The sequence below is a fragment of the Lates calcarifer genome, linkage group LG8, assembly GCF_001640805.2.
Source record: "Lates calcarifer isolate ASB-BC8 linkage group LG8, TLL_Latcal_v3, whole genome shotgun sequence".
Lineage (NCBI taxonomy): Eukaryota > Metazoa > Chordata > Actinopteri > Centropomidae > Lates > Lates calcarifer.
The window spans coordinates 3,264,264-3,276,637 of NC_066840.1; the positions used below are offsets into that span (position 1 = coordinate 3,264,264).

The following is a 12,374-nucleotide window of genomic DNA, read 5'->3' on the forward strand; positions in this document are numbered from 1 at the left end:
CAAAATAAAACCCAGCCTATATGATAAATACCTTCGTTTATTTATTTATTTCAAAAACACGGTGCATTAAAAGTTATTTTGGAAGAAATTTCACTAAACTAAAGCACAACTTTAGTCTTCCAAGATTGTCTTTTGATGTCTTTTCTTTTTTTCACTTTGAAATAGAAGAAAAGGTTACAGTAATATTAAAGACGGTGTCTGATAATGTAAAAGGCTGCTGAGTAAACACTGACTGCTTTATTAAGGTCTTAATTTAATAATGACTCTACATGAAAACTCTGAACTGAACTTCAGCAACCACTTAAATATATGAGTGCAAGACAGGATGCAACTTTTTTTGTACAATCAGTAAATCTGGGCCACAGTTGTTTGTTTTTAGTCAGTGGTCTAACACAATCCCCAGTCAGTGTGGATAGTACTTGCTCAAGGTGCAGTGTGTGAACTGTTGTTTCTGAGGCAGAGTCTGTCTATGAGTTGCTGAGAGGCAAGTCCTTGGTAAGATTTCAACCTGGAGCATCCTGACCTGTGTCATTTCTTGTGAACTTCATGCACTGAACATTGAACACACAACTAAATGATTACTGAATAGTTGAAGTGAGTGTGTTGTGACAACTAAAGCTTCAGCTCAAGAAATGAAGCATAAATACATGAACATTTCAAACTAACAGGGGTGTGTGCAGCAGAAATGTTATTAGCTATAATAGAAACAATGAAAATTATATAAAAGCTTCATATATTAAAAAATGTAAAAAAAACACAATTTATAAATAAAACACTTCATCTTTCACAGACCAAACAACTGGAAAGAGCAAAATAAACAAATCAAAGATGTAAAAAAACTGACAACAGAACAGTATTGTATTACCAACTGAAGCTTTTCATGTTTTAACACTATCAGCACAATGTACTGTTTGAGGTCAGTAACTGCTGGTGTTTCAAATACCAGTAATACATTGAGTATTTGGAGAAATGCAAGTCTGCAATGCTGATATTGAAGGGGCTGGATTTTCTTTCTTTCTTCTCGTGGTTGTAAATCCTTCAGACTTATGTATTTTTCCATACAGGATGTATTGTGTTCATAGAAAGTGAACACTTCACAACAAATAAAGGGGAAGCGCTTTTACACAAAAAAAAGTCTGGGGGTCAGCTCTGGCAGAAGGAGCAGTGAATCCCTCCTGTCAGGTCAGTGATGGTCCCCTCTTTGACAAGGCTTTGCAGGAGTTCAGTCTCTCTGTCCACATTGTGCATCTTCTGCTGCCGCATGGCACTCATGGGCAGGTGGTCATAATAGTGCAATGGCGCCCCCTGCTGGGAGAGGTTATAGCCAAAGCCTGCCAGGCTCACCTCATCACACAGCAGACTGGCTAAATTCAGTGCAGAGACACCCAGGGTAGGCACATTCTGCAGAAAAAAACAACAACCCAAAGGTATTATCAAAAAGAAAAACGTTTTGGTCCTACTTTTTCTAGCAGCTGTTTTTTTCCATTCCTCCAAGATTCCTCCAAGTTAACAAATTATGAATCACCTAACTTAGTGGTTACTTAATATCTGTTATCTGTGACAACAGACAGATAGATTTAATCCCTGGTTTGGAAACTGTCTATTACCTGGTCCCAGCCCCACATCCGTGATCTGGGTGAAGGGTATTTCAGCAGGTCTAATGCAGTCTCTCTGATCACATGGGGGTTTAGAAGTCTGAACCTGTGGGGCTCAAGAGGGATTTGATGTGGAACCTTCTGCCAGAAGAAGAGCCGGTCCCACAGAGGCTGCAACACAAAGCGCAGGAGTCAGGATCTAAGGCTGTAGACCCTTTTATGAAACACAAAACTGGCATTAAGAGGATCCACGAATATGCCGCCTTTGTTAGTTTACACAGAACCACACAAAGCTGGTGTAATGTTACCCTGATGTGTGACTTTACACAGCATGTCAGCATCACAAAATCAGAGGCGTGATGTCAAACACAGCTGCCTTGACATCAGTTGGCATCTGTTCCACCATGCCAGCTCTCCATTTTACCCAGACATCAATTGGCTCTGTGACTCTGTACCTTTCATACAGAACAGCGTGGAGTAATAACAGCACAATATTCCCGCCTTGAAAAGACTGTGTAAACCTGTGCAACCTTTGTTCTTCAGACTTCAGATCAGTTTTTGGATCTCAATCAGACAAAGATATCAAGACAGAGAAAAAAACAGGAGGAGCAAGATGACATGAAAGGGGAGTGATTGCAAACTCATAAAATTCATGAAGCAACCCATCCAGAGTGGAGTAATGTCACATGATCATCCAGAGTATTTCTTATGAGTAAACCAAAGATGAGGGGAATTCCTAAATCACCTAAAGGGTCTGAGGGATTGAACAGGTGTTTACCACTTTGCATTCAAGGTTACTGTGAGGTGAAACTTGGTTTATTTTTGGCAGCATTAGGTTGTGTATAATATGCTTAGAAACTGTTGACATTTATAGCTATATTTATATGATATGAAGCATTTTTTCTACTCTGTGCTCAATTTTTACATTTTAAATGTTTGCTCTTTTTAGTTAAACTTTCAGCAGTTTCTCTCAGCTTTGTGTGTTCAATCATTTTTCCAAACTCAGATTAGAGTTAAACTTTAGATTCTCATAACTGGATATCTACTATTTGATATTTAGTCAAATCAAATCAGTACAGGACAGAAACACACCACCACTACTCACCACAGCAAGCTTGTTGATCATAGCAGACATCCAGCTGATGTCTACACTTTTATACACCACAGTGACAAACAGAGTGTGTGGGTCTGTGTCGACCCAGTGGAGTGGGGTGCCCTCTGGGTAACTCATCCTGATGCTGGTTCGATTTCCTACATCAACACTGAACTCTCCCAGAGGACCGCTGTTTAACCTGAAGGGGTGGGACACACAGAGTCACTGACTGACTGGTTTTTCATGTAATTAACTGAATCATGGCTTAATTGATTATTCACAATGCAAAGTGTCAGTGATGATGATGATTATAACCAGAACACGAGAGTCAAACTGAAACAGATTCACAAAATGCATTTCTTGGTCATGTAGGTTTTTGTTAATTCAAACTGTTACAGAATCTACACTCATCACGACTGCATGCAACACTGCCAAAGACCATGATGTGTAAAATGGATTAAAACAGTCAAATCATTGTGTTTATGGTTCTGACCTGATAATGGTGTCAAAACAGTCAATCAGTGGGCCTAGTTCCAGGCCTCTGAGAATGCCTCCATTTCCCATGACCACACAGCGGTGACATTTATCTGACGTCCTCTTCGGCTGGGGTGTGAAGTCAGAGTCTGCCAGCTTTTCAGCAACATCCACAGAGAGAATCATTAGATTTATGAAGTGAGTAGTGTGCCGTACAGACAGAAACTCACAGAAGCTTTTGTTTTGTATTTTTACCCCAAAGGAAACTTGTGTATACTTAAGATCTTTTAGTGAGCTGCAAAATGTAGAAATAAAGTGTGGATTTCATTTTTATTCAAACCTTCCAGATACCTAAACTAAATTAGCCTCAACTACCCTATGCTAACACTCTTTTCTCAATCTTCCCAAACTGTTGCAATCCTTTCACATAACCTTATCCCAAAACACACAAGGTTCACAAATCATTAACTGCTTCAATTTTACCCTCACTGACTACCCTCAGAGATTCACCTCTTTATTGGATTTCATTCCATTAAGCAGCATGCAGCTCTAACTCTCTGCCTACAGAATCAGCAACCCTCTATGATAAGCCCTTTTTAGAGATCTGCAAGAGCATTATGACTACACTCACCAAGCACTTTATTAGGAACATTACCAGTCAATCATGGTTGTCAATCACTGCCACAGCATGATGACCATGTGCACCCCAACAAGATGACAAGAAGACATTACAAAGGCAATGTTTCAACATCTTGTGGAATCCCTGTCATGAAGAATTGAGGCTGTTTGAGAGCAAAGGGAGGCCCCACCCAGTATTAATATGGTGCTCTCAATTAAGTGTCCTGTGAGTGAGCTTGACAACTGAGGACACAGATATCAAAAACTATTATTAGGTTGCCTTTGACTGTGAGAAATTGAAAGTATCTTTAATTGAAATATTACTGAAATACTGTAGATGAAAGGCAACAGTAAATTGAATTGTGCTCTATTAGTCTGAATGTCATCAGTGATATCATCCATTTTTGGTTTGATTAACCACACATGAAATGTATCTATACTGTGAATCCAGTCAAGCTATTATATTATTTTTATCATTTTCAAAATATGTCTAATGCCATTATAAAAATACAGAGGGATGCAATAGTATTTGTAGATTATACTATTTGAATTGGATCGTGCATTATCATTTACCATTATCAATGTATCATTGATCTGAGAAAGATATTCTCACAACTATTCATTATTAAGCAAACTATATTTGTGGATATTGAAAAAATTGTTATTGTTAGTCATGTGCCTTTTTTAAGTTCCACAGCTGTTGTGTTGTGCTGTTGTGGTGCACCACTGTGCTAAATTTGCAAGTGTGGCAGAGGCAGCTCTCCAGACTCTTCATATGACATGCAAAGCTTTTGGTTTGTTTTAGCATTTTCATTGTCACATGGTCATGAACATACACATAGCTGCCATTAAAAACATATGGCTAGCCTGTATGTAATTGCCAGTTACTAACTAGATTAGACAGAAGAAACAGAATGACAGAGAGGAGGGGGTTGCATTCACCAGCTTTAGCAGGTCCTCTACTTTGCCCTGAAGACCTCTGAATCCAAATGGTGGCGGATACAGGAAAAGGTTATCAGGAAGTGGCAAATCCTTCTGCAAGAAGGGCTGAGCCACATGACCGGAAGCAGGGAGTCGAGATAACAAGCTCTGTCTGGTGCTGCTGGGATGACACTGACCCTCCAGAACTCTGAGAACATGCTCATGCACCAGCTGCAAACAAAACAGATGTTATGAAAACAAAATGTTATTACAGTGTTATATCATGTAAATAATTTACCTCGGATATAAAAAGATACTTTAAGTTCATAGACATGTGGAGCTGGCTTTCATCAACCAACCTTCATATGTGATGTCTGATCTTGTGTTTATGTGCATCAGCAGGCAGGCTGGAGTGTGTAAATACTGTTATTGAGAGTTTTATATTATACATCAGTGTCACAAAGAACTGTCAGTGGTGCTTACACAGGTAAAAGGCATGGTGACTGACTGGTGGTTGTTTCACAATGCATGGAAGAAATGTAACTCATCTTGAAACACGGTGGTTTCAAGGTGTGTGTAGTGTAGGTTTGTCTTGGTCATTATTTATCATGTTACTACAAAAAAACTTTTTTTGGTATTTACAAGTTAAGTTACAACCTAAAAGCTGTTTAAAAAGGGGTGTTTTCTGACCAAGAGACAACGCTGAGTAACATGTCAAATTCTCAGCATCTATACCACAACAGCTGTGAAAAAAAGTGGGTTGTTTTTCCTGCCAACCTGAAGCTGTAACCACCAGTGACCACTTTAAAAGTTTTTTTCTGTACAGTGTTGAGGTTGCTAGAATCATCTGTGGTATTTGTGTCCTACATAGCAACATACAGCAATGCACCAGTTTATTGTTCTTCATTGTTTCTTTGTCATATAGTATATGAACACTCAAAAACCATTGTGTTTAAGTGAGTGACTACTGTCCCTTCCAACATGTGGAAAAATTGCAGTGACGTTCCAGAACATTCTTGGAAAAGTGTCTCCGTAGTTCCTGAGTTTCAATACCAATTAACAAAACCTTTTCCCCCATATGACATGCCTGGATTAGATTTTCATATCTTAACACACACAACCATAAGTAAATAAGTAAATAAGTAAAAAAAATACCTCAAAAGTTCAACAGGTGTTGGCAAATAATAATTCATTCTTGCAAATAAATAAATAATTACTCTCCTCTGGCTAAACTGTAATTCATATGCTCAAATAATTTAAACTGTCCCCTTAAAAATAGCCCCTTGTGCAAGCATCTGTACCAGAAACATCAAGCAGTGTTTGACTCTCATCACAGTTGTAACAAGAACATTCTCTTATCCCATTAAATATGTTTTAAGTCCTACTTAAATTCCAAACACCATCCATTGCTGCCAAAATGCCATATAAATGTGCTTTTCAAATAAAATGTTCATTTTTTTCAGTTACTGTTAAACATTTTTTTTAGTATTTTATGAATGCATCTGTTGAGATATAAGAGAAATTCTCTTTCAGGCCTTACCAATTTTAGCAAGGCATATATAATGGTAAGATATAATAATTACTGTTTTACATTTGTTCATTAGCAGTAAACACAAAATAGAGCTAAGGCGGATGGGAATTAGTTTTGCAGGTAAAGGGATCAGAATCAACTGGGATCATACATTGTAAAGTAGTTGTTAGCATGCTGCTAAACGCTGGGTGTTTTTCCCAAGCCAACTACACCAGACAAAACCACTTATCAATCATTTCTACTCCTACATTAATAATTTGAGGGGGCGTTTATTTTGAGCATATGAATTAATTCAAGCTTGTGAATTACTCATCTAAGGAGAAGCATTTATCAAAATACTTCTGCGCTGATACCAGACCTCCTTTTAACCACTGAACTTAAAACTTAATGTTGACCTGTGAATACTGATAACTTCCAGTTTACAGTAAACGTGAAAGCCCTACGTTACTCTCACCTTTTTATGTGCAGGGTTGACATGCCAGCTCAGAGATTTGTTTGTCCTTGTCTCAGTCAGTGGGAGGGAGAGCATCACCAAGACCAGTAAACCTAAAAGCACAACCACCACAAACACACGCCTGGAAACACACACATACACACATGCATTCAGAGCAAGATGGAGAAAGGGGAAGTTCTTTTAGAGTATGAACCACTGTGTCTAAATAACTATTATTATCAAGATGATGCTGGCATCACCATGGCTGATATTATCGAGAATAGATGGCAGACAATACTTTGAGACTGACTCATAATACTGTGACAGTTTTGCATGATGCAGGCAGGATTCAGAAAGCCACATGTAAACATGTACTTTTAATGCTATCAGTTAAAACTGATGCCAGGCTCACATGAAGAAAAAAAACACAAACACTACCCAGTCGCAGCTATTCAAAAGTGTTATGAAGAAGTAGTTTATTTTATAATACTGTGAAAGAGTGTGATGACTTTTAATCTATTAACATCTTAATAATGATAATGGCAGTTTGTCTGGGTCTCATTTTCTCTTTTAAAGAGTTCACTACATTTTAACCATAATTAGATAACAATGAATTCTGCAAAGAAATGTCATCCATTTTGGTTTCATGTTATATGGAAGGGTTTTTTTTCCAGCAGGTCATAAACCTTAAACATCATGTAAACTATTCCACGTGTCACACCCTCTGCCTCTGTCCCCTCTCCCTCCCAGCTCTGCTTAACATACTCCACTATGATACCAGATTATAGACACAGCTACACAGTTTATCTCATTCCAGCTTTTGAATCTCTTGGCTTGTTTAAGCTTGTGCTTATTCTTATTTCCCTCTGCCCACAGCATTCCCCCCAGCCTGACTCCTGCCTCCATCCACCTCCTGTTCTGTCTGGAATCCATTCTGCATCCACTCAGCTCTCATTAGTTCTCTGTGATCCCCTGTTCCTCTGGGGCGGCTGTGGCTCAGGAGGTATAGTGGGTCGCCCCCTAATTGGAAAGTGGTTCAATCCAGGGCTCCTCCAGTCTATGAGCCCAAGGATACTTCAGCAAGATACTGAAACAAACGCCCCCAGTGGCAGATACATGACCAGAAAAGCACTATATAAATGCAGCCCATTTGCCATTCCTGTTTCTGCCTCAGACTCCAGCCTCCAGTCTCGATCTTCCCCCTGGTTCCTCCTCCTCCTCACCCAGCCTCTGCTCCCCCCAGCCACAAATACTTTGCTGCCATCTCCCATAACAACTACCATCTCATTAATAAATTATTCCTTGCTCTAAATTCCCAGCCTCTGCCTCTGTGTTCTGCACTTGGGTTCTCAGAACTAGTCCTGTGCCAATCTTGAGTCTGCTGTGAATATCTCAGAATAAAAAGACAGCAAAACAAATAACTTTCAGCAGTAACACAGAACTTACTCTTGCTAAATAATATCTCACAATCTAACCCTGGTCTATTTTTAGAGATATGAGTGTGTGTCACTATTGTGTCATTATCTCAGTCACTGGAAACAGTGAGTCTGACAGTGTATGTTGAAGCGGGGCACCATTCAAATGCTCTCACAGGTGCACACAGGAGCAAAGTAAGGTCTTAACTGCACTCATACTAGACTGTGATTAACATACAAGGTGATCAGCTAGTAGAGTTCTAGTGAGAACGAATATAATACCAACGAAAACCACAAGATGGAAACAAGATTACATGATATACTGTGACTGGAAACAGGAGAGAAAGAAACAGAAAACACTGATGGCATAAAAGTTGCACAATATAACCCAAAGGCATATGCCCCAAATGTGAGTCTGTGTCACAACAGGATGTTAGAACGGTACACTTCATACCATCATAAAATGTTTTCACTCTGAACACACTGTCACTGTCCTGGGCTGAGAAATACAATGAGAATAGCAGAACAGCAGAAGGAATACAAACTACAACTACCTTCAGACTACTGTACATGAATCTAGTTCATAACAATGTTCTCTAAATATAGAGTCAGGCATAAACAGTGATACTAAACACAAGCAGACCCTGAACAACTGAAGTTGAAGGCGTGGCAGAAAAACCACAGATCCTGGTTGCACAGAGATAATACTCTTAATGCGATTCAAAAATAACTGTCACCTAAACTGCACTTCATTCTGGTTCAATTATTGGTCTTTTCCAAAAGAAGGCGTGGCCCTACAACTGACCCCTTCTAGCCCACTCAGCTTTATTCATTCCAGCAGAAAGAGTGTGTTAAAAATTAAACATGCAGCAGCAGCAGCATTAGGCTCACTCCACAGCCTGTTTGTCATCTGTCAACAGATCATTTATGTTACTACAGAAACAAAACTGCTAATCTTGAGACACTATAGCCTGGGGATAGGGTGTCTAACCCCTAGGCTGTACAGTCACTCATTTATTCTAATAAACTATCTGAGGTGGATTAGACTAATCTAAGTCCAACTGTAGGACCATCCAAACTCTAAAGGGCTACTATTTCAGTGTTTATAACGCACAATACAAACATAATGGACCTTAGGTGTAATTGCTCTGACACTTCAGTCCATCCTGTTTCACCAAGCTGCATAAGCACTGAGCGATCATTTAAAAGGATGAAAGGACTGGGACTGGTGTGTATAACAAACAGCTTGTTACAAACCCTGCCTCCATTAATAAAACCAAAGTCTTTGCTCCTGTGGTGTGAACTCTAGTAGCCCCATCTGAGTGAAAAGCATTCTGCTGAGACTTGTAGTAAAAATCCTGTTTACTGTTACTGTGTCAATCAGCTTGGAACCACTCACAAATGATCAGACTTGTTATTCAACTCCTCAATATTTACATAAACTGACCTATTCATCTGCACTAATCCGTCTGTCTTTTCCTGACCACATTAGAGATTAAAACCTGAGCAGGGAGGCCTAGTGACAGAAATGGTGTAGGAGGTGAACAAGAAAAGCACTGTTGGTATATGTTTCCTGTGCACTGTCTGTAACTACACTGCACTCAAAAGGTGAACTGGTTAAGACACTGATGGAATGCATTTTGAATACAGTAATAGATTTAATTTGTTCAGGAATTAATTATTGATAAAACAAGAGAGCAGATAAAAAGGCTGTATCTGCAAGATCAGGTCTGCAGCTGAGGTTAGGAATTAGGTTCAACCACAGGCCAGTTTTTTTCAGCACTGTTCAATGGAAGGTCGATATACAGTAGTTGCACAGGTATCATAGAAACACAGGCCTGTAGAATGCTATTGTTTTGTTTATTGGTCTATTTTATTTTTGAGTATTTTATTTAATTCAAAAATAAAACACATTTATAAAACTGGTTGCTTTCAGATTATGTCTGAATGATCATTTTTACCATTAGTAAGTTTGTGCTACACATTTGATAAAAACTCATGCATTAGATTTTAAAAAGTCTTGGACCGTTTATTTACATTGCATTGCAGTTAAGAAGAAGAAAACAAACTGATGCTGTCAACTTGCCAACTGCTGGTCTACAGGTTGCCAGTTCTCACTCTCCCTGCTGGTGTGTGGGCATGGTCAATACAGATGAAGACATCAGAAGCACCCCCTTTTAGAATCAGCCAGCCATCATAGAGACTGAGGTAATGCATCAGCATGACAATGCATTCGCATTTACTTCTTCTTCTTTCACCCTGCATTTTCCAAATCTTGTATTGTTGCTGCCCAGGAGGAGAAGGAGGAAGTGGCAGTTTTTGCAAGTAAATATTCCCTGAGAGATTTATTGTCAAATCTGTGTGTATAGTGTGTTGTCAAGTGTTGATTTTAAATGTTAAAGCTGACAAACCAGAACAAGACTAAACAAGACAAACTAGACAAATACTATAAATGACACTGTTGTTCTCCTTTGACACATTAAGGACACTGGAGAGCAAGTCAGCTGTGTCTATATAAATGGTTCATAGAGAACAACAGAGGTCTTTGTATTGAGTTGTGTGAACGTCACCTGTGTGTTGGACAGCGGAAAGGAAGCCTCATGTTGTTCTTATTCACAATGGACTCTAGGAACTCTCCTGGTTTCTCTGCTGAAGCCTGAAGCCCTCTGGCTCTCAGGGGTCTTGTCCTGGAAACACAGTGACAGTCAGACACAGTCAATAGATATGAGCTAATCACTGAGCTACATTAATGAACAATGCAACATGGGCTGTTGTTAAGTGATAGGTAATACTGGCAGTTATGTCACAGCAGTGCATTTTATAATTTTGAGACGGGTGTTGTTAGGGAGTGTATTGTACAGGTAATTACTGTATTATCATTGGGACATAGCTAAATTACAGCTTATGCCTACATATCACAATAAGAATAAACCTATGGGCAACGGTGAAATGGGTTTTCAATTGTATTCCTTATATAAATGTTGCAGTACCCTCACTCTAAAAATACTGTTACAAATGAAAATTTCACTTATGAACAAGTATAAGTGTATTAAAGCAGTAAAATGTATTTAAAGGATCAAAAGTAAGAGAATTCATTATGCAGAATGGCTCCTCTCAGCGTGTTATAATATTGTTGATACATTAACATGTGCAGCCTTTTAATGTTGTAGGTGCAAATTCATACAAACTGTTCTACTGTAACGTCTTCTTTTATAATGCCTGTAATGTTTTTTTAACTGTTTCTAATAAATCCCTTTATCATACTGTACAATACAATACATAAACTACAATATAAAGATTTCACCTTCATAATATATGTATTTTTATAGCCAGGCTTCCGCATAGCATACCTCATATGGCACAGTGGTTTACAATTTATTCCAAAATATGCAATTACATGGGCCAAAGAGTGGACACTCGCTTATAATGTACAACTGTACGGTAAATGAATTAGTATTAGTAAGTATCAGTTCCTAAAGTCAACACCCTGCAGATCAGGATGATGACTGGGAGGTGAGATAATGATCTACTTACAGGGAGCTCAAAGTGAAATTGAAATAAGAAGGGACGGCTGTATCCGCAGTGACTGTCTGTTGAATATCCGCCTTAAAACTAAGTTCACAGCGGCCATTAATTCCTTTTAAAGGAGTTAATTTTCAAAATGCGCATTTATGGTTTAACTGCTGCTTCGTGAAAGACTGCGTCACGGATTAAAATGTATGATTTTCTGACATTTTTATACTTTGGCTCAACAGCAAGGCGTCACTTAAGTGTCGCATATTCAATAATATGGCCTATTATATAAGTAAGTCACGCATCGATGACTCAAAAACGTCGCCGTTCCACAAAGAGGCAAACGACAACGTCCGGAAACTCAGCAGCAATAAAATGTAATAATGCACCTCGAGTATGTTAAACCTTTTCTTATGGATACCATTCACTATTAGCGTTGGGGTAACCGTTAGCTGCACGTCTGCTTTAGCTGACCAAACGGCAAACTACGTTAGCTATGTCAGGCCTTTTAAGCCATTTTGCACTCAGTTTTATCCTTTAAACTACCACTTCTTCTTTAATATTTACTGACTTGATTACTTACCCTTCCATGGATACAGACGCTGCGCCATAACGAAGCCTTTACACAGAATAGCTGATGAGCTATCCCAGCAGCTATTCATCCTCACAGCTTCAATTTTTTTCATCTCTAGCGTTAGATGACCAGCCAATCAGCGGCCAGGAAACTCACCATCATTTCCGCTCTTAGGAAAAAACAGCCCTCTGATAGTAACCATAGACT

General features: G+C 38.9%; 1 protein-coding gene across 1 annotated transcript; it reads right to left on the reverse strand.

The window, feature by feature from the left end:
- Positions 1-19: 19 nt before the first annotated feature.
- Positions 20-12,335, reverse strand: st3gal5 (ST3 beta-galactoside alpha-2,3-sialyltransferase 5). Its single transcript, XM_018703026.2, has 8 exons — positions 12,177-12,335; positions 10,651-10,767; positions 6,687-6,807; positions 4,723-4,932; positions 3,182-3,318; positions 2,701-2,887; positions 1,608-1,766; positions 20-1,401 (listed from the first exon to the last, which is right to left on the reverse strand). Exons 1-8 carry the CDS (start codon positions 12,182-12,184, stop codon positions 1,144-1,146), a joined length of 1,197 nt encoding a protein of 398 aa, XP_018558542.1. The 5' UTR covers positions 12,185-12,335; the 3' UTR covers positions 20-1,143.
- Between the last annotated feature and the right edge of the window lie 39 nt (positions 12,336-12,374).

What these genes read in the sequence shown, in the direction of transcription:
- st3gal5 (XM_018703026.2), bottom strand. An exon ending in TGTTTTGACACCATTATCAG is followed by an intron (nt 2,888 to 3,181) that starts GTCAGAACCATA and finishes CCACCCCTTCAG; the next exon opens with GTTAAACAGCGGTCCTCTGG. An exon ending in GGATGTGGGGCTGGGACCAG is followed by an intron (nt 1,402 to 1,607) that starts GTAATAGACAGT and finishes TTTTTTCTGCAG; the next exon opens with AATGTGCCTACCCTGGGTGT.